General features: G+C 39.3%; 1 protein-coding gene across 1 annotated transcript in view; it reads left to right on the forward strand.

The window, feature by feature from the left end:
- The window catches only part of ALG14 (ALG14 UDP-N-acetylglucosaminyltransferase subunit), a 134,843-nt gene extending 112,416 nt beyond the window's left edge, over nt 1-22,427 (forward strand). Inside the window, exon 4 of the mRNA XM_037826583.1 lies at nt 21,634-22,427. Within this exon, the coding sequence (XP_037682511.1) occupies nt 21,634-21,864 (231 nt within the window). The 3' untranslated portion in view covers nt 21,865-22,427. The remainder of the gene's footprint in view (nt 1-21,633) is intronic.
- The last annotated feature ends 368 nt before the right edge of the window (nt 22,428-22,795 follow it).

Raw genomic sequence — 22,795 nt, forward strand, 5'->3', positions numbered from 1 at the left:
ATTTTGAACACCTTGTATTAGTGTCATACATTTGTTATAATTCATGAAAGAATAGTCTTATTCTTGTATTATTAACCCCAGTCCATTGTCCACATGAGGGTTCACCGTATAATACAGTACCATGTTTCATCTTCTAACTTTCATTCTAGTAACATGCACTAACCAAAACTTCCCCATTCATCCACACTCACATACATAGTTAAATGCTGTTGATTATACTCACAATATGTTCTGCCATCACCACCATTGATTTCCAAACCTTTACAATCAACCTGAATAGAAATTCTGTACAAATTAAGCATCAGTTCCTCATTCTCTAGACTCATTCTGTCTTCTGGTAACCTATATCCTAGAATTTATATCTATGAGTTTACATGTTGTATTTAGTTCATATTAGTGAGATCATACAGTATTTGTCCTTTTATGTCCAGCTTATTTCACTCAGCATAATATCCTCAAGGTTCATCCATGTAGTCACATGCCTCAGGACTTCATTCCTTCTCACAGCTGAATAATATTCCATCATATATAGATATATGTGTGTGTGTGTATATCACATTTTGCTTATCCATTCATTGGGTGATGAACATGTGGGCTGCTTCCATCTTTTGAAAATTGTGAATAATGATGTTATGAACATCGGTGTGCGACTATCTGTTCGAGTCCCTGGTTTAAATTCTTCTGGGTATATACCTAGTAGCTGGATTGCCGGGTCAGTAATAATGACTCCTCTTTCATTTATGATTTTATTTATTTGCATCTTCTCTCTTTTTGTCTTTGTCTGTCTAGCTAAGGGTTTGTCAATTTTATTGATCTTCTCATAGAACCAACTTTTGGCTTTATTGATTCTTTATTTTTTTAATCTCTGTTTCATTTTATTTCTGCTCTATTTGTTATTCCTTTCCTTCTGTTTGCTTTGGAGTTAGTTTGCTCTTCTTTTTCTGTTTCCTTCAGGTGTGCAGTTAGTCTTTTAATTTAGCTCTTTCTTCATTTTTAATGTAAGTGATCAGGGCTATAAATTTCCCTCTCAGCACTGCCTTCACTGCATCCCATAGGTTTTGATATGTTGTGTTCTCATTTTCATTCATCTTGAGATATTTACTGATTTATCTTAGAATTTCTTCTTTGACCACTGATTATTTAAGAGTGTGTTGTTTAACTTCCACGTATTTGTGAAATTTCCAGTTCTCTGGTTGTTGTTGATTTCCAGCTTCATTCCATTATGGTCAGAGAAGATGCTTTCTGTGATTTCAATGTTTTTAAATTTATTGGGACTTGTTTTGTGACCCAACATGTGGTCTATCCTGTAGAATGTTCCATGAGCACTTGGGAAGAATGCATATCCTGCTGTTTTCAGGTGCAATGTTCTATTTATATCTGTTAGGTCTAGTTCATTTCCCGTATTATTTAGGTTCTGTATTTCCTTATTGATCCTCTGTTGAGATGTTTTACCTATCAACAAGAGTGGTGTATTGAACTCTCCAATTATTATTGTAGAAACACCTATTACTCCCTTCATTTTTCCAGTGTTTGCCTCATGTACTTTGGGTCACCTTGATCAGGTACATAGATATTTATGATTATTTCTTCCTGGTGGATTGTTGCTCTTACTAATATATAATTCTTTGTCTCTTGTAAAGCTTTTGACTTGAAGTCTATTCTGTCAGTTATTGCTATAGCTACCCCAGCTCTTTTTTTTTTTTTTTTTTTTTTGGTTACTGTTTGCATGCCATATCTTTTTCTATCTTTTCACTTTCAACCTATTTGTGTCTTTGGATCTAAGGTGAGGCTCTTATAAAAAACGTATGGTTGGGTTGGATCATGTTTTTTTTTTTAATCCACTCTGCCAAACTGTTGTCTTTTGATTGGGGAGTTTAATCCATTAATATTCAGTGTTGATGAAGGGCTCTCCATTGTAGGATGGGCAAGGCTGGGAATGTCTCAGGTTTAGCATTATTGCTACTTTATAGTGGTTCTGGAATGGAGTTTGAAAGTAAGTTGTTTAATATAGCTGGCTTTCTTTAGCATTTTTTTTCCTTCAAAATTCAGTTATTTGTGGTAGCTCTTTATCTTAACCCCAGTCAGATGTCTGGACTTGGAACTGGAAACTGTTTCACTCTTTGAAGCTTTTTAAGGTGCTGAGGGTCTGGAGTGCTGGCAAAGCAGAGAAAAATCTGGTGGCCAAGCCTGTAGACTAAACAAATCTAGCAGCCACTAAGGCTCAATAACCACATTTCTCTATCCTGCTTGGGCTCCAAAATTTGGGCAGTTGTACTTCTTACTTCTTAGGAATCTTTGTTCCATCTGAGTTGAAAAGTTGATGCCGAACAAAAGCGGTAGACTCTCTGCCAGTGTGAATAACAGCAAATCCATGACACTGGGATTCCAAAGAGAGAAAGAGTTCAATACTAGGTGTAAAGCAGGAGTGAGGAGATGGCCTCTCAGCCCAAAAATCCAGCTTTCTCTCCCACATTTTTGAAAAACAGTCTTGCCAGATATAAAATGCTTGGTTGGCAGTTGTTTTCATTTAGCATTTCAAAATATTTCATGCCACTGCCTTCTTGCCTCCATGGATTCTAATGAATCTTATTGGGAATCCCTTTTACATAGCACATTACTTTTCTCTTGCAGCTTCCAGAGCTCTCTCCTTGTCCTTGGCATTCAACAGTTTGACTACTATGTGTCTAGTCATGGTTCTCTCTGAGTTTACCTGTTTAGAGTTCCTAGGCTTTGTGAATGTGCATATGCATGTTTTTCATTAAATTTGGAAAGTTTTCTGCCATTATTTCTTTAAATATTCCTTCTTCCCCTTTCTCCCTTTCTTCTCCTGTGGGAATCCCATAATGGGTATATTGTTCACTTTTTTTTCATTCTTTTTACTCTCCACTCCTCCACCTGAATCATTTCAGTCGTTTTATCACTGTGGTCACTGATCCTTTAGTCTGCTTTCTCCAGTCTGCTATTAAAACCTGCTAGGTTGATGAACAGAATGGTAAACTGTGGTGTATGCATACAATAGAATATTGAATGGCTGCAAGAAGGAATGAAGTTGTGAGACATGCAGCTAGGTGAGTGGATCTTGAGGACAGCATTTTGAGTGAAATATGCCAGAAACCAAAAGACAGACATTATAACGCCTCCCTAATATGAACTAACTATAATGTGTAAACTCTGAGAATTGAATTTTAGAACACAAGTTCTCAGGGGAATGCTTATTGTAAAGGTCCCTAGATTGTAAGCTCTTACAGCAGTCACATCTATTCCTGAGTTGTAATGATTATCTCTAAATTCTGAGATGCTCTTTGTGTATAATCTGGTTGGTTTCTGGAACTTTTGGTATTTGTATGAAACCTGAGACTCATAGCTAGAGCTCAGCAGCTATGAATGTCAGTATTACCTCATACAGCAAATGTTTTAAAAGCTGAAAAAGAGTTCAGACTTCAATTAGAGTCATGAATGAAGCAGATCTGGTTAGTACTAGGCAAATCAGGCCAAGGGTAAAGGACAATATTGACTGTGTTTTAAAACTTCAACATCTATGTCATACCAAGGGAAGAGATGTTTATTTGGTTCAGGATCCATATTTTCTGTAGTATACTAAATAATTTAACTTGTATGGCCAGTTTATTCAAACACCATAATTACAAGGAACTTTGAATAGAAGTGAGATCTGGTGGTTTGTATAGGTTAGCGTGAAATCTTGATACATCCCCAAGTAATTTGGGCAGAGAATAAAAAATATTTGCAGGGCCCCCCTGAGGAACTGGGAAAAATGTGGAAATATTAAACTTCCCCACCTGGGGAATTACTGATTCTCACAAATATTGAGGACTACTAATTTTGTAGGCCAAACCCTCAATCTTGAGGCTTGCCCTTGTGAAGCTTGTTACTGCAAAGAAGAAGCTAAGCCTACTTATAATTGTGCCTAAGGGTCACCCCCAGAGAGCCTCTTTTGTGGGTCAGATGTGGCCTTTCTCTCTCTCTAAACCTACTCAGTAGGTAAACTCACTGCCCTCCCACCTATGTAGGACATGACTCCCAGGAGTGTAAATCTTCCTGGCAATGCAGGACAAGACTCCCAGGGACAAGACTAAGGGTCACCCCCAGAGAACCTATTTTGTTGCTCAGATGTGGTCTCTCTCTTTCTCTCTCTAAACCTACTCAGCAGGTAAACTCACTGCCCTCCCTCCTACATAGGACATGACTCCCAGGAGTGTAAATCTCCCTGGCAATGTGGGACATGACTCCCAGGAGTGTAAATCTTCCTGGCAATGTGGGACAAGACCCAGCATCATGGGACTAAGAAAGTCTTCTTGACCAAAACGGGGAAGTGAATTGAAACCAAATAAAGTTTCAGTGGCTGAGAGATTTCAAATGGAGTGGAGAAATCATTCTGGAGGGTATTCTTATGTGCTATATAGATATCCATTTTTTGTTTTTAGAGTATTGGAATAGCTAGAAGGAAATACCTGAAACTATCAAGCTGCAACCCAGGAGCCTTGATTCTTGAAGATGATTGTAGAACTATGTAGGTTACGTGGTGTGACTGTGTGATTATGAAAACCTTGTGGCTCACACTCCATTAATCCAAATGTATGGACAGATGAGTAGAAAAATGGGGACAAAAATTAAATGAAAAATAGGGTGGGATGGGGGGTATGTGATGTTTTAGGGATTGTATGGTATGTGAATATATTTCAGTAAAACTGAATTTAAAAAAAAAAAAAACCCTCTAGGGGATTTTTTATTTTGGTTATTGTGGTTTTCAACTCCAGTGTTTCTGTTTGGTTCCTTTTTAAAATTTCTAACTTTTTATCAAGATTCTTATATTGTTCATTCACCATTTTCTTTATATCCTTTAGTTCTTTCTCTGTTTTCCTTTATTTCCTTGAACATATTGAGGATCAGCTTTTTAAATTCTATGTCCTGTATGTCCAAAGTCTGCTCTTATTCTTTGATGGTGTCTGTATTTTTATCCTTTTCCTTTGGATGGGTCATCATTTGCTGTTTCTTTGTTTGTCTTGTAATGCTTTGTTGCACATGTACATTTTAATATTTTAAAGTGTTAATTTGGGGATTTCATACCTTTGCTGTCTGTTCCTTAAGTTTGTACCAGCTAGTGATATGACAGTGATTTCCTTGAGTGCCAGGAGATAATAAGAACAAACAAACCAAGACCAGGAGAAACACCTTTAACAGTCTGTGAATTGGCTCTGCATTGTGTGTTGCTCTGCTTCAACATTTAGCCCTTCTATCAAGAAGATCAGCCCAAGGCAAATGCAAAGTGCAGGATGTTCTCTGTCTTTTCTGAGCCTGTTTCTTGTCGTGGACTTGTGCTTGTTCGTGGCCTTAGAAATTCCCCCATTTATAGGAATTTGAATGCCCACCACTACTTTTTTTTGAAATAAACTTCCTCCCCCCTCCTGGATGCTGTATTGTATAACTTAAAGCAGGTAGTCTTTTGCCCTAGGCCACTTGGACTTAGTTGTTTCTTACACTGCTTTAGCTGTCAGCAAGCTGCTTCTCTTTTTAGGAGGGCAAGGTCCAGACAATTTTCTGTGTTCTCTTTCAGTCTTTCAGGCTATACTTGATCAATTGGAACAGACCAACAGGCATCCCAGTATGTACATAGGAGTTATTCTACTCCCTCCGGTACAGGGTCTGGGATGCAAATGGGAGCACAGACTGGCTCCACCTCGCATGGGAGAGAAGCCCACACAGGCACCACAGGCTTTTAATTTGTGTATTCTTGATTTGGTACTCACCCAGTTACTGTACTCTTTAATTGTTTCTGGAGTTTTGAGGAAGATGGCTCTGCCAGGTTTTGCTAGTTATTCAAAGATTTGGGAGGGGGGAAATGACACCCTGGAATGTCTTAAACTGCCATCTTGGCCTACTGGAAGCCAAAATAACTGAGATTTGTGAAGCCAGAAATAAATTCATTGTTCTTAGAACATTACTGCATTAGCCTAGATAAATTACTTACTTTTTGTTATAGTTTTTAAAAAGATGAAAATATGCCTGGGTAAAGAGAAGTAGGGAAATGGCTAAGTAGATTACATTATGTTCATGCAATGGAATAACTAGACTGTAGAATCATGGAATGGAAGTAGATATATAAGTAAAAAGTGAACTCAAAATACTATATATACAATGATGATAGCTCTGAAAATTGTGTTTGCAATAGAATTGTAAAAGACCTTGAGGTTCATCAATAGTTGGTGAGTTAAGTGTTCATGGTTTATTTGGTTGTATCATGTAGGTCTCGATATTTAGATGTAGCTATTTTACTGTTACTGCTCAGATGATTAAATTTACATAAAAGAAAGAAATACACTGTGCCAGAAGGTGACCCAAATGAATACACCATCTCCATCTGATACACATCCTTTTCCTTGTTGCTCTTCACCACCACTGATCCCTGAAATTCAGCCCTGCCTTTCCTCAGGCTTCACCCTGGCTTTCCAGTCCTCTCACTGTAACCTCTACCTGTTATAAACCATTTGCGCTCCAACAATATTTTGTCCCTTACTCCCTTGATTACTCTCAAATGCTTCTCTTTCCAAGTTTTCTGAGGCTTTAGTCCCACTGCTCTTGGCCTCTTCCTCTCCAGGTGAGGGCTTTTGCATATCCTTTCCCTACTATGGAGGACTCATCCTGTCTCTTTGCTGCATAATCCTCACTTGTGTTTCACCCTGTTTGCTTCAAATTCTCAAGGCCCAGTACTCTTAGCCTAGACTACACTAATCCTATGACTATTCTGAAGTAATCCCCTCCTTTTCTTTTTTTTTTAAATCTTCATTTTATTGAGATATATTCACATACCACGCAGTCATGCAAAACAAATTGTACATTTGATTGTTCATCGTACCATTTCTTAGTTGTACATTCATCACCTAAATCAATCCCTGACACCTTCATTACCACACACACAAAAATAACAAGAATAATAATTAAAGTGAAAAAGAGCAATTAAAGCAAAAAAGAACACTGGGTACCTTTGTCTGTTTGTTTGTTTGTTTCCTTCCCCTATTTTTCTACTCATCCATCCATAAACTAGACACAGGGGAGTGTGGTCCTTATGGCTTTCCCAATCCCATTGTCACCCCTCATAAACTACATTTTTATACAATTGTCTTCGAGATTCATGGGTTCTGGGTTGTAGTTTGATAGTTTCGGGTATCTACCACCAGCTACCCCAATTCTTTAGAACCTAAAAAGGGTTGTTTAAATTGTGCGTAAGAGTGCCCACCAGAGTGACCTCTCGGCTCCTTTTGGAATCTCTCTGCCACTGTAGCTTATTTCATTTCCTTTCACATCCCCCTTTTGGTCAAGAAGATGTTCTCCATCCCAAGATGCCGGGTCTACATTCCTCCCCGGGAGTCACATTCCACGTTGCCAGGGAGATTCACTACCCTGGGTGTCTGATCCCATGTAGCGGGGAGGGCAGCGATTTCACCTTTCGAGTTAGCTTAGCTAGAGAGAGAGGGCCACATCTGAGCAACAAAGAGGCATTCGGGAGGAGGCTCTTAGGCACAGTTATAGGGAGGCCTAGCCTCTCCTTTACAGCAACCATCTTCCCAAGGGTAAAACCTATGGTAGAGGGCTCAACCCATCAAACCACCAGTCCCCTATGTCTGTGGTCATGTTAGCAGCCATCGAGGTGGGGTAGGCCAATACCCCTGCATTCTCCACAGGCTCCTCAAGGGGGCTCTACATATTTTTTTCCTTGTTTTTTTTTTAATTTTTTTTTTTTTAAATCAACAGTATGAAAAATAAAAAAATAAAATAATTAAGAAAAAAAAACGTACAATAAAAGAACATTTCAAAGAGACCATAACAAGGGAGTAAGAAAAAGACAACTAACCTAAGATAACTACTTTACTTCCAACTTGTTCCTACTCTACCCCAAGAAAGTTACCTAATATAGCAGCATTTCTGTGAACTTGTTCCTACCATACCCATCAGAAATTAATGGACCATATTCATTCCTGGGCATTCCCAGAATGTTAAATTTACCCATGATTGTCCCGGCCCGCGGGACGTTCAACGGAGGCTCCGAGTCCTGTGAGGGAGGAATGGTATGGGACAAGAGACACGAGGAATGACGGCAAGACAGGTTTCTGATCAAGCTGCAAATCTTTATTGAGGGGGCAGAGCATATATACTCTAGGAGAGAGGGGGAGTGGCTAGCAAGGGCGGGTGGCGGTCTAGGATTGGTTGCTGCTATTGCTAGGGCGGATGGCAGATGTAAGGCTAGCACAGGATTGGTAGCTACTGTTGCTGGGGTAGAAGGCAGATTGTAAAGCTAGCACTCTAGGCGCGAATCTTAGGCGCGAACGGCTATCACTTCCGTAAAGAAGGCTGAGGGCAACTTAAGCCGTTATTGCATCAGCCCCAGCGGCCATTTTGCATATTTCCGGCATCGCTGAGGGTGGATTTTATACATGCTACCTTAATCGTCCCCAACACATGATAGCTTATCTGTTCTTCTTGGATTACTGTTCCCCCTTCCTTAATTGCTCCCTATTGCTAGTTCCCCTACATTCTACATTATAAACCATTTGTTTTACATTTTTCAAAGTTCACATTAGTGGTAGCATATAATATTTGTCTTTTTGTGCCTGGCTTATTTCGCTCAGCTTTATGTCTTCAGGGTTCATCCATGGTGTCATATGTTTCACGAGATCGTTCCTTCTTACTGCCATGTAGTATTCCATCGTGTGTATATACCACATTTTATTTATCCACTCATCTGCTGAAGGACATTTGGGTTGTTTCCATCTCTTGGCAATTGTGAATAATGCTGCTATGAATGTTGGCGTGCAGATATCTGTTCGTGTCACTGCTTTCCGATCTTCCAGGTATATACGGAGAAGTGCAATCACTGGATCTAATGGCAACTCTATATCTAGTTTTCTAAGGAACTGCCAGACTGACTTCCAGAGTGGCTGAACCATTATACACTCCCACCAACAATGAATAAGAGTTCCAATTTCTCCACATCCCCTCCAGCATTTGTAGTTTCCTGTTTGTTTAATGGCAGCCATTCTAATCGGTGTGAGATGGTATCTCATTGTGGTCTTAATTTGCATTTCTCTAATAGCTAGTGAAGCTGAACATTTTTTCATGTGTTTCTTGGCCATTTGTATTTCCTCTTCAGAGAACTGTCTTTTCATCTCTTTTGCCCATTTTATACTTGGGCTGTCTGTACTATTGTCATTGAGTTGTAGGATTTCTTTATATATGCAAGATATCAGTCTTTTGTCAGATACATGGTTTCCAAAAATTTTTTCCCATTGAGTTGGCTGCCTCTTTACCTTTTTGAGAAATTCCTTTGAGGTACAGAAACTTCTAAGCTTGAGGAGTTCCCATTTATCTATTTTTTCTTTTGTTGCTTGTGCTTTGGGTGTAAAGTCTAGGAAGTGTCCGCCTAATACAGGGTCTTGAAGATGTTTTCCTACATTATCTTCTAGGAATTTTATGGTACTTTCTTTTATATTGAGATCTTTGGTCCATTTTGAGTTAATTTTTGTGTAGGGTGTGAGGTAGGGGAACTCTTTTATTCTTTTGGATATGGATATCCAACTCTCCCAGCCCCATTTGTTGAAAAGACCATTATGACCCAGTTCAGTGACTTTGGGCCTTATCAAAGATCAGTCGGCCATAGATCTGGGGGTCTATCTCCGAATTCTCAATTCGATTCCATTGATCTATATGTCTATCTTTATGCCAGTACCATGCTGTTTTGACAACTATGGCTTTATAATAAGCTTCAAAGTCAGGGAGTGTAAGTCCTCCCACTTGGTTTTTCTTTCTTAGAGTGTCTTTAGCAATTCGAGGCATCTTCCCTTTCCAAATAAATTTGATAACTAGCTTTTCGAAGTCTGCAAAGTAGGTTGTTGGAATTTTGATTGGGATTGCATTGAATCTGTAGATGAGTTTGGGTAGAATTGACATCTTGATGACATTTAGCCTTCCTATCCATGAACATGGAATATTTTTCCATCTTTTAAGGTCCACTTCTACTTCTTTTAGTAGAGTTATGTAGTTTTCTTTGTATAGGTCTTTTACATCTTTGGTTAAGTTTATTCCTAGGTACTTGATTTTTTTAGTTGCTATTGAAAATGGTATCTTTTTCCTGAGTGTCTCTTCAGTTTGTTCATTTCTAGCATATAGAAACATTACTGACTTATGTACATTAATCTTGTATCTCACTACTTTGCTAAATTTGTTTATTAGCTGTAGTAGCTGTATCGTTCATTTCTCAGGGTTTTCCAGATATAAGATCATATCATCTGCAAACAATGACAGTTTTACTTCTCCTTTTCCAATTTGGATGCCTTTTATTTCTTTGTCTTGCTGGATTGCCCTGGCTATCACTTCCAGCACAATGTTGAATAACAGTGGTGATAGCAGGCATCCTTGTCTTTTCCTGATCTTAGAGGCAAGGCTTTCATTCTCTCACCATTGAGTACTATGCTGGCTGTGGGTTTTTCATATATGCTCTTTATCATATTGAGGAAGTTTCCTTCAGTTCCTACCTTTTGAAGTGTTTTTATCAAAAACGGATATTGGATTTTGTCAGATGCTTTTTCAGCATCTATTGAGATGATCAATTGATTTTTCCCCTTCAAATTGTTAATGTGTTGTAATACATTGATTGATTTTCTTATGTTGAACCATCCTTGCATGCCTGGAATGAACCCCACTTGGTCATGGTGTATGATTTTTTTAATGTGTCTTTGGATTCGATTTGCAAGTATTTTGTTGAGGATTTTTGCATCTATATTCATTAGGGAGATTGGCTGGTAGTTTTCCTTTTTTGTAGCACGTTTGCCTGGTTTTGGTATTAGGTTGATGTTAGCTTCATAGAATGAGTTAGATAGTGTTCCATTTTCTTCAATGTTTTGAAAGAGGTTAAGTAAGATTGATGTCAGTTCTTTCTGGAAAGTTTGGTAGAATTCCCCTGTGAAGCCATCTGGCCCTGGGCATTTATTTGTGGGAAGCTTTTTGATGACTGATTGGATCTCTTTGCTTGTGATGGGTTGGTTGAGGTCTTCTATTTCTTCTCTGATCAGTCTAGTTTGTTCATATGTTTCCAGGAAATTGTTCATTTCCTCTACATTATCCAGTTTGTTGCCATACAGTTGTTCATACTATCCTTTTGTAATTTTTTTTAATTTCTTCGGGATCTGCAGTTATGTCACCTTTTTCATTCATTATTTTGTTTATATGGGTCTTCTCTCTTTTTGATTTTGTCAGTCTAGCTAGGGGCTTGTCAATCTTGTTGATCTTCTCAAAGAACCAACTTTTGGTGATATTTATCCTCTCTATTGTTTTTTTGTTCTCTATGTCATTTATTTCTGCTTTAATCCTTGTTATTTCTTTTCTTCTACTTGGTTTAGGATTGGTTTGCTGTTCATTTTCTAGCTTCTTCAACTGATCCATTAGTTCTTTGATTTTGGCTCTTTCTTCCTTTTTAATATATGCGTTTAGTGCTATAAATTTCCCCCTCAGTGGTGCTTTTGCTGCATCCCATAGGTTTTGGTGTGTTGTGTTCTCATTTTCATTCATCTCTATATATTTAACAATTTCTCTTGCTCTTTCTTCTTTAACCCACTGATTGTTTAGGAGTGTGTTGTTTAACCTCCAGGTATTTGTGAATTTTCTAAGTCTCTGATGGTTATTGACTTCTAATTGTATTCCATTGTGGTCAGAGAATGTGCTTTGAATAATTTCAATCTTTTCAAATTTATTGAACCTTGTTTTATGTCCCAGCATATGATCTATTCTGGAGAAAGTTCCATGAGCACTAGAGCAGTGTGTGTATCCTGGTGATTTGGGATGTAATGTTCTATATATGTCTGTTAAATCTAATTCATTTATCAGATTGTTTAGGTTTTCAATTTCCTTATTGGTCTTCTGTCTGATTGATCTATCTGTAGGAGAGAGTGATGTGTTGAAGTCTCCCATAATTATTGTGGAAACATCCATTGCTTCCTTTAGTTTTGCCAGTGTTTCTCTCATGTATTTTGTGGCACCTTGATTGGGTGCATAAACCTTCATGGTTATTATTTCTTCTTGTTGAATTGCCCCTTTTATTAGTATGTAGTGGCCTTCTTTGTCTCTCAAAACATCCCTGCATTTAAAGTCTATTTTATCTGAGATTAATATTGCTATACCTGCTTTCTTTTGGCTGTAGCTGGCATGAAATATTTTTTTCCAACCTTTCACTTTCAGTTTCTTTGTTTCCCTGTGTCTAAGATGAGTCTCTTGTATGCAGCATATTGATGGTTCATTTTTTTTAATCCATTCTCTGAATCTATATCTTTTAATTGGGGAGTTTAATCCATTTACATTCAACATGATAACCATGAAGGCATTTCTTGAATCAGCCATCTCATCCTTTGGTTTATGTTTGTCATATATATTTTTCCCCTCTCTCTATTAATATCCTTTAATGTACCCATACCGAATCTCTTTAGTACTGAACCTTTCTCCAAGTCTCTCTCTCCTTTCTTTGTTTCTCTGTCTGTTGGGCTGCCTTTAGTATCTCCAGTAGGGCAGGTCTCTTGTTAGCAAATTCTCTCAGCATTTGTTAGTCTGTGAAAAATTTAAGCTCTCCCTCAAATTTGAAGGAGAGCTTTGCTGGATAAAGTATTCTTGGTTGGAAATTTTTCTCACTCACAATTTTAAATGTATCATGCCACTGTCTTCTCGCCTCCATGGTGGCTGCTGAGTAGTCACTACTTAGTCTTATGCTGTTTGCTTTGTATACGGTGAATTGCTTTTCTCTTGCTGCTTTCAGGACTTGCTCCTTTTCTTCCGTGTTTGACAGTGTGATCAGAATATGTCTCGGAGTGGGTTTATTTGTATTTATTCTATTTGGAGTTCGCTGGGCATTTATGGTTTGTGTATTTATGGTGTTTAGAAGATTTGGGATGTTTTCCCCAACAATTTCTTTGAGTACTCTTCCTAGACCTTTACCCTTTTCTTCCCCTTCTGGAACACCAATAATTCTTATATTCGAACATTTTATATTATCTATCATATCCCTGAGGTCCATTTTGATTTTTTCGATTTTTTTCCCCATTCTTTCTTTTGTTCTTTCATTTTCCATTCTGTCATCTTCCAGGTCACTAATTCATTGTTCAACTTCCTCTAGTCTTGTACTATGAGTATCCAGAATCTTTTTAATTTGGTCAACAGTTTCTTTAATTTCCATAAGATCATCTATTTTTTTATTTAGTCTTGCAATGTCTTCTTTATGCTCTTCTAGGGTCTTCTTGATATCCTTTGTATCCCATACTATGGTCTCATTGTTCATCTTTAGTTCTTTGAGTAGTTGCTCTAGGTACTGTGTGTCTTCTGATCTTTTGATTTGGGTACTTGGGCTTGGGTTATCCATATCGTCTGGTTTTTTCATATACTTTATAATTTTCTGTTGTTTTTGGCCTCTTGGCATTTGCTTAACTTGATAGGGTTCTTTTAGGATTTGTAGACCAATTGAAGTCTTTATCTCTAATTTATCAGATCTACAGCTTTGTGGAGTACACTTTCTCTAACTAACCAGCAGGTGGTGTCCACGAGCCACCTGTTCTCCACAAGCCAGTTCTCCCCTGCTTTGCCTTTGTGGTGAGTAGGGGAGTGAGTCTTGTGAGGTCCAATTGGTGTACCAAGCTTGCGTGTGTAGTTGGTGTTGCCCGCCCTGTATATGGGGCATGTGTCTTGGCGGTCGGCGGCGGGGGGGGTGGGGGGTGGCTCTAACAATCAAATCTCCCTGGTGTTCCTGGAGTTTTAAAGCTGCTGCAATAGTCTTATCCTTCAGTTCAGTCCTGCCACGGTTTGTCTCTGCCACTGACCCACAAGTCCTTGGTATTGGCGTATGGCTCCTGAGACTTGCAAGTGGGTCCTTCTTCCAGGCCATGCACCCCCTGGTCCTCTGTTGAGGGATGACTGTGCTATGTCACAGGTGAGTGCCATCTCCCCAGGGCGGTTCTGGGCTGCTGGGCTGTGTAGGGAGGCTCCCAGTCTGCTGAACTGATGGCTGAATGGGGCTTTGTTAATTCACACTGCTCCACCTTCCCAACTCTGGGACAACCAGCTGAGGGTGCAGGGAAGGCTAATGTCCACGCCCAGTTTTGTGGTGTGTGCGTGTTATTTTAAGCACTTCCGTCACACTGGGTTGTCTGGGGCAGCTCTGGGCTATGGGGCTGGCGACGGGCAGGAGTGTTTCCTGTCCACCAAGATGATGGCTGTGAGTGGACACCCCCCTTTTCTTGGGAAGTTGTGGTGTTTAGTGAATTTTCTCAGCCACTGGATTATTGCCTTTTGTCTCAGAGCTCTCTTAGTTCTGCTCTTGTCTTGACCTGCCCAAATTGCAAGTCTTTGAGGCTTTCTGTATTGGGCTTCTTAGACTAATTGTTTTAGAAACAGAAAAAAAAAAGAAAAAAAAAAAAAAAGCCCTCCTCGCAGATCTAATGGGTTATTAAATGCTAAGAGACAAAGCAATTAGGGCTATTAAGGAAAGATCCAGGGGGCAGAGAGATCAGTTTTTCTTCGGGATTTGCATATGAGCCTCAGGGCCTGAGCTCTGCCCTTCCCCTTTCTATGTTCACCAGAACTCAAAAATCCTCCGCTTTTACTTTGGAGTTTTTCTTGCTGTTTTTTACTATGCCTGTCTGCTCTCTGCTGGGCTGGCTGCTCTCAGATTCTCTGGTGTCTTGTCTCAGTCTATCTATGGTTGGGGTTTGGATCAGTAGAATGAGTTTCCGATAAGAGCTGCCACTGCAGTTCTCCCTTCTCCTTCCCAGCACTGATGGCCCCTCCTCCCATGGGACTGAGCCTGGCAGGGAGGGGCGTGGGTCCCCTGGCCGCAAAAACTTAACAGATTTCGCTGATCTCAGCAGTTCGACGTGTTCATGAGTGTTGTGTGAAGTATGCCCAAAGTCAAATTGCTCTGTGGTGTCCAGTCCAAGCAGTTCCTGGCTTCCTACCTACTTTCCTGGAGGAGTAACTAAAACATACAGCTCACCAATCCACCATCTTGCCCCACCTCCAATCCCCTCCTTTTCTGTTGTTGCATTTGCTACTCTCAAAGTCTTTTTTCTTCCTCTACCAGAGAGAGTTCTTGGTAGGTGTTCCAGTTTGCTAATGCTGCCATCATGCAAAATAACAGAATTAGATTTGCTTTTATGAAGGGGGTTTATTCTGTTACAAATTTACAGTCCTAAGGCCATAAAAGGGTCCAAACTAAGGCATCAACAAGAGGATAACTTCACTGAAGAACAGCTGATGGCATCTGGAACACCTCTGTCAGCTGGGAAGGCACATGGCTGGCATCTGCTTTTCCTTTGCCTCCTGGGTTATGTTTCAAAATGGCATCCTGCAAAATGTTTCTGGGTTTCTCTTAGCTTAGCATCTCCAGGCGTCCTTCTGTCTGCATCTCCAAGCATCTCTAAGCATCAACAAGCATCTCTTGGGGTGTTTTTTCCCTCTCTGCTCTGTGTGAGCTCTCTTTAAAGGACTCCAGTGATCTAATTAAGACCCACCCTGAAAGGACAGGGTCCACACCTCCATGGAAATAATTCAATTAGAGGTTCCAACCTAATCGACTTACTAATCAGTCTGTCCCCACAAGATTACATTAAAGAATATGGTTTTTGGGGGGACATAATATATCCAAACCGACACGGTAGGAAACTATAGAAATCTCCTATGGCTGATTGAAACAGAAAAAGAATTTGGTGAAAGGCTATTGAGAACTTATATTCACTAGGAAAGCTAGAGAACTAGGCTTAGAGTACACAGAGGGACAATGTGGGAGCTGAGCAGCTAAACAGCTAGAACTATAACCAAATTTCCACCATGGAACAGGTTGGGGGAAAGCAGGACACTGCTGCCACTGTTGCTGGACATCAGTCACTATAGCTGGCACCACTGACCCTGGATCCTGGACTTGCCAATGGCAGCCTTGCTACCAGAACAGGTTCTCCCTGACCCTGCTTCTCTGCACCACTAGCTCCTAGTCAAGTCAAGGCAGGGACATCCGACTGGCCCTGCCCAAGTCATTGTTTCATTCACTAGCTACAGAGGGGAGCTAGAAAGGAGTATCTCACTTGTGCCCTGAAAGGGGGCTCTGCCTGCTACCATAACTCATACAGTAGGAAATCTCTCAAAGTTCCAGGTAGGGAAAAAAAAAACAAATAAAAAGACCACATAGCCCATCCCTAATCCATGACAGTTGTTTTAGTAAACTTATTACAACTTCCTTAAGACCTTGAAGCTGCTTTTTCTAACCTCTTAACAAGAACTCTGGAACATAGTTCAATGCAAAATTAAAAGTTTAGGGGTCGCAGATTTATATACGAAAATGTTCATTGCCACATGATTTAGAATAGAAAAAAAGCCTACCTTTTGAAAATAAATTTATGAGATATCCATAGGGTTAAATATATTCAGTCATTAAAAATCATGGATTTTAAAAAATATTTTAAAGAGACATGAAAATTTAACAAAAGAACTTTACAATATTTATATACAAGCTTTCATAATTATGTAAGTGTGTATAGGAACATGTATTTTATTAAAATGTATTTATAAATACTTAAATTAGAAGGGAATACACCAAAATTTTAACAGTTTGGTGAGATTGGAAGGCTTACTTTCTCCTTTGTGCTTTTCTGTGTTTTTCACAATGAGTTAAAGTTATTCACATTTAAAAGAAAAACCTCTGAACACCACCTTCCTGTGCCTGTGATCTCCATATGGGCTCCCTGCCCAGGCCAGCTCAGTTTTGACAGTGAGCTCGGGTTCTCCAGTGTCATCCATGGCCATAGGAGCTCAAATAAACTTCACTACAGCTGTGTTCCTGCAGCTCATGAACTCTCTCCAGCCTCCACCTCCACCAGCAAGCGGTTGTCAGAAAGTCTGGTTTTCAACCTAGTGCCTCGGGGTTGGACTCTGTTCCTCTGTCCTTCCTCTTCAGACTGAAGCCTAGTTGTACTCTCTATCTGGCATTCAGTCTCCCCTTTACATGCTATCTCTTGCATGACCCTCAATTTTGTGGCCTGTGACCTACAAACCAGTCTAGGATTCTAAAGGTCTCCGCCCATGTTTTGTGTGGGGTTCTTCCTACTGGACTAGGAGTGGAGCTCAGACTACCCAAGTTAAATAAGTCTTTTCATCCTGCAGATGTTATGTTTTAGCCAACAGGATTTTACCTGTGGTGACCCAAATCTACAGAAGAATAATCCTGTTACAACTGTTCTTGATCCTTGATCTGGTTCCTCTACCCTCATGACCTTATATTTATATTAGCTTTGACCTCTGTGTTCTAAACCCATAACTTATATTATCTTTAGTACATCTCTTGGATTTCCTGTTCTCAAGGGATGTTTATTTATTGATTTGTTAATTCTTCCAGCAGGTATGTATTGAACACCTGCTGGTTGATGCTGATGCTTTTCAGAGGCTAATCGGGGAGTTAGACAAAATAAAGAGCTATGTCAGTTAAGATACTTTTCATTGCTAGTGACAGAAACCCTGATTCAAACTGGCTTAAGCAAAAATGGAATGTATTTCCTCACATACCTGGCAAGTCTAGGTATAGATGTGGTTTCCTGGATTCATGAGTTTTAAATGCTGCCTTCAGGACCTGGCCTGTCCTTCAGCTCTCAGCTCTGCTCTCTTAATGATGACTCTATTCTCAAGATGATAGATATTAACATGGTGACAAGATAGGTATTAATAGTGCCAGATCCACATCCTCCTAGGTTCAAGTACAGTAGGAGGAAGGACACTGCTCTCTCAGCAGTCCCAGCCTCTCGTCCCCATGTGCTTTGTGGTTGCTGAATGGATTATGTGCCCTTGCTGAACCAATGACTTCAGCCATGGGAATTCGATGCTCTGATTGGTCAGGCTGGAGTCATATGGCCTCTCCTTTGTGCTGGGTGTGGAATCAGCTTTACTCGTGTGCTTAAATAGAGAGTGGGGGATACAGAGGTTCCCCTGCGGAAAAGGAGAATGGATGTGGAATGGCAAAACACAAACAAACAGACAAAAAAGTCAGCTGTCAGTTCAAGGGAGCATTTGACTCCTCTTAAAATAGGCAACGAAGGCTTCCCTCCTCCTCACTTCCTTCCTTTCCTTACCATTCCTTTCAGGAAAATTTAGTGAATGCCTACTGTATTCCAAGTGCAGGGTATACATTGTCCTAGAAGTGGAGCCTGCCCCAAAGGAACTCACAAATTGTGAGAGAGAGATGGCCAGGGCAGTGGCCCCACATTTATGGAGAATTTATATTTTAAGAAATGGAAATATGAGGAAATTTCTGTATATTTTGTAAAATTAAAAACTCCAAGCATTATATTGTTTAACATCTCCTTTACCCAAACAGTCTCAGTAAATTCTGTTTTGTTCTGTGCTTGGAATAAGTCTCTGGTTTGCTTCCTTGAATAATGAAACTCCCTAACCCACAATTATTTATTTATTTATTTTTGCCTATTCTCTTGAAAACCTCAGAGTTAAAACCCATGCTTAATTAAAAGTAGCTTTCCTTTCCTTGGCCTAGGTTTACTTTGAGATTAATTAGCTTTTATTTATTTATTTATTTTTTGATACAACAGAGATAAAGTACCTTCAATTTCCACTTCTACCTTAATGGCCTCTACTTCTAATGCTTTTCCCCACCAATGCACAATCATTCCCCCTCCCATATACGGACATCTCTACCAATGTTTACATAGTGTGTCAGCTTGGATATATTATGCCCTCCAGAAAAGCCATATTTTTTATTGCAATCTTATGGGGGCAGACTGATTAGTCTGTTGATTAGGCTGGAACCTCTGATTGAATTATTTCCATGGAGGTATGGCCCTGCCTGTTTGGGGTGGGTCCTAATTAGATCACTGGAGTCCTTTATGCTAGGAGCCAACAAAGATGCTGAGAGATGCTTGGAGATGCTGACAGAAGGATGTTTGGAGACACTAAGCTAGAAAATGAAGCCCAGAGTTTGCCCTGGAGAAGCTCAGAGATGACACCCAGATGCTTAGAGAGAAAGCCACTGGCATCAGAAGCTGAAAACAATGTGACCTAGGAGCAAAGGACCAGCATTCACCAGCCATGTGCCTTCCCAACTAACAGAGGTGTTCTGGACGCCATCAGCCATTCTTCAGTAAAGTTGCCCTCTTGTTGATGCCTTAGTTTGGAACCTTATATGGCCTTAGGACTGTAAATTTGTAACCAAATAAACCCCCTTTACAAAAGCTAATCCGTTTCTGGTATTTTGCATAATGGCAGCATTAGCAAACTGGAACACATAGCATGTCTATAGAGGGTCAACCAGATAGTGAAATGTACATAAGTGGATGTGTGCCCTTTAAAAAAAAAAAAAAGTGTCTTTTTAAAAAGCAACAAATGTGAAAATATTTTTGCAGCATTCAAGATCCAACAAGCAATCTTCATATTATTTTTGCTGTACATTTTATCTTGTTTTGTACTATGTAAAAGAAGATTGAGAAAAGCATCACAAATAATCCGGTAGTTTCCAGCTGGAGACATCTGACAATACCTGGAGACCTTTTCAATTGTCTTGACTACTGGCATCTAGTGGGTAGAGGCCAGGGATGCTGCTAAACATCCTACAATGTACAGGACAGGCCCCCACAACTAAGAATTATCCAGTCCAAAATGTCAATAGTGCACTGTCTAGAAACCTGGCGTTAGGAGTTTTACAATTCTAAACCCTGAAAGCATTCAGAGCAAGCTTGCAGTTTAGGCTCAAAACAAAGCTAGAAGCAAATTAGAGTCATATAATTAAAGAATCTGGATTTAGTCCAATCTCCCTACTTTCTATATCAGGTAACTCAGTCACATAGAAAAAAAAGTGACCTGAAGCAATATAACTCCTCTACTTCCTAAATGTGTGATCAGGCAACTTGCCCAATCTCTTTGTGCCTCAGTTTCCTCGTCTGCAAAACAGAATGAAAAAACTTGCCTCAAATGATTGCTGAGAACTAATTAAAATAATGCATATAAAATGTTTAGCACAGTATCTGGCCATATGGAGTGTTAATAAATAATGGTGGTGAGAGCCAAGGTGGTGATTATCATTACTCTTGTTTCCCAGGGTCACAGAGCTAGTTTGCAGCTTGTTTCAATCCAGTTTCCCTGACTCTCAGTCCCATTTTCTTTCTATTACACTCCCTTGAGAAACTATGAAGAAAAGTTATAGGAGCAATGTAATGGAGATTAAAGAAAACCAGTCAGGAGAACAGTTTAGTAGCTGATGATTCAAAAGTATGATAAGAAAATCTGAACAAATGCTCCCCATAAAATGGAGAAAGGGGGTTTAATGATAAGTAGAAACCTTTAAGGAGTTCATAAGAAAGATTGGTTCCCACTTGGAGCAGACTGCCCTCTCTCTTCCCAAAACTAAAACAGTGTTTCACGTGGTCATCCCTCCAGCGAGGGCACGGCCTAGAACCAGATGTTATTCTCAGATCCCTTACAAATACCTGACAGTATTTGTACAGAGGCAGGGTGTCTGTCTGTCTGGAAACGTCCCTGAAAAGTACTCAGATGGTTGGACTCTATCTGGGTACCCTTCCAACTCTGTGACTTTTTGATGTCTGATAAGTTTTGTGGGACCTTTTGCTAGAAAGACATGTGACAGTGTACATCATACCCAATAGGCATGTGTAGACAACCATAAACCTCTTGTTTTATGGTTTGTGGAGTCATGAATGTTTTATTAGGTTTTGCTAATTCATTCAATATGAGCATATGATTAAGATGTGCAAAATGATTTTCCTTCTGAAAATAATAAATTATCTTACCAACAATTTTGTGAAATAGGTTTCCTCTCACTTTCTTAAAATTCTTATAAAAATTATTTGCAGTTGCTCTATGATTTGAACTTTTGTTTCTCTAATTAGGTTTGTCAACTAAGTTTTTAACTAACGGTTTTCAATAAAAATTAGAGCTTTCAAAGCATTAACACTCTTCTGTATTACAATTATGGATTAAATGCTCTTTGAGAAAATCTCATTCATTTGGTAACCTTGTCTTGAATTTCCTTTCTGTTGGCTTGAACTCCTAAAATGATTCTATATCCCAAAAAAATTTCTATATAATTAGTAATTTAAATACATTTTCTCCTATATCTTACATTTCAATGCTCCAGCTATTTTAAAAATCAGTTTAAGAGATCAATAAGAGCAACTTTGTACACAAAAGAAAACTGAATGAATCTTAATTAATATTGTCCAATTTCTATATATTTGTGTGGCATTCAAGAACCACAAAGGAGTCAGAGAACAACGTAAGCCCGTTCAGTGAGTGCTGACTGAGCACCAGATACCTTGCTAGGTACCTTCCATGGCACAGGGGAGGCTGCCTAGTGCAGACAGCATATGTGATTTGCCCCAAGTCACACAGCTGGTAAGGGGGAGAGCCAAGACCACACTTTCCATCTGACTCTGCTGTGTGCTGCATCCTGGTAATTGACAGAATAATTCAAGACTTAGAACAGTGAAAAATCCCCTCTAAGATCTGTTTTTAATGCAAGATGCCTCATTTACATTGGTATTCTGTATGTTAATTTGACCTTCAATCTTTTTTTTTTTTAAGGTGTTGTGTAATGGACCAGGAACATGTGTTCCTATCTGTATATCTGCCCTTCTCCTTGGTATACTAGGAATAAAGAAAGTGATCATTGTCTACGTTGAAAGCATCTGCCGAGTAGAAACTTTATCCCTATCCGGAAAGATTCTGTATCACCTCTCGGATTACTTCATTGTTCAGTGGCCGACACTTAGGGAGAAGTATCCCAAATCTTTGTACCTTGGGCGAATTGTTTGACAAATGACACCTTGCTTCCGTAGAATTTTGCAGTGAAAGATAATATTTATTTAAATGAAAAAAAACTGCATGTTCAGTGTAAGGGCTTCTGTAAGTCCTGAGAATTATTGGTGATCAGGAGTGAAGTATGTGCAGACAACCCAGTGAAAAAATGGAGGCTTCTCTTATGAAACAGACAACAATAAACAATAACCATTAAATATTTATATCTCTATACACCAAATCTCTCTTCTAGATAAAACTGTATGTCACTGTGGTAGATTGAATCATGTCCCCTACAAAAACATTTTCCAAGTCCTAACCCTTGGTCCTGTGGGTATGAAATCATTTGTAAATTAGATCTTTGAAGATGTTAAGGCCAAACTGAATCGGGGGATCTTAATCCAGTATGACTGGAATCCATACAAGTAAAGGAATTCTGAACACGGAAGCAGTGGAAACCACAGGAGACAGAAAGGGACAGATGGCCATGTGACAGAGGCGGAGATTGATTGCCAGCAAACCACCACCAGAACAGTACAGACTTCAGAGAAGGCATGGCTAACCTCCAAAACTGAGCCAATAAATTCCTGTTGTTTATGCCAACCAGTTAGTGGTATCTGTTATAGCAGCCCTGGCAAACTAAAACAATCGCTGTCTGCAAGTTATTTTCTGATTTATTTTAGCAAAATTTTTTTCTAGAACTAAATATAGAATTTGTATGATTTGTAACATTCCTGTTCTAAATTGCTTCTGTTTTTTTGTTGTTTTTTTTTTCCAGTATTCTGCAAATTGTATAAGGGAAGGTTTTTCTTAGTTCTTATTCATATACAACAAGACTTGATTTCCTGTATGCAAGCAGTGAAGTCCCCAGTGAATCCTTTCAGCACAAAGGAAGCAGTTGTATTAAATTGGCTTCATGACAATTTGTACTTGACAGGCTTTCAGAAAC

This window comes from Choloepus didactylus, chromosome 2 (assembly GCF_015220235.1).
Source record: "Choloepus didactylus isolate mChoDid1 chromosome 2, mChoDid1.pri, whole genome shotgun sequence".
NCBI classification, from domain to species: domain Eukaryota; kingdom Metazoa; phylum Chordata; class Mammalia; order Pilosa; family Megalonychidae; genus Choloepus; species Choloepus didactylus.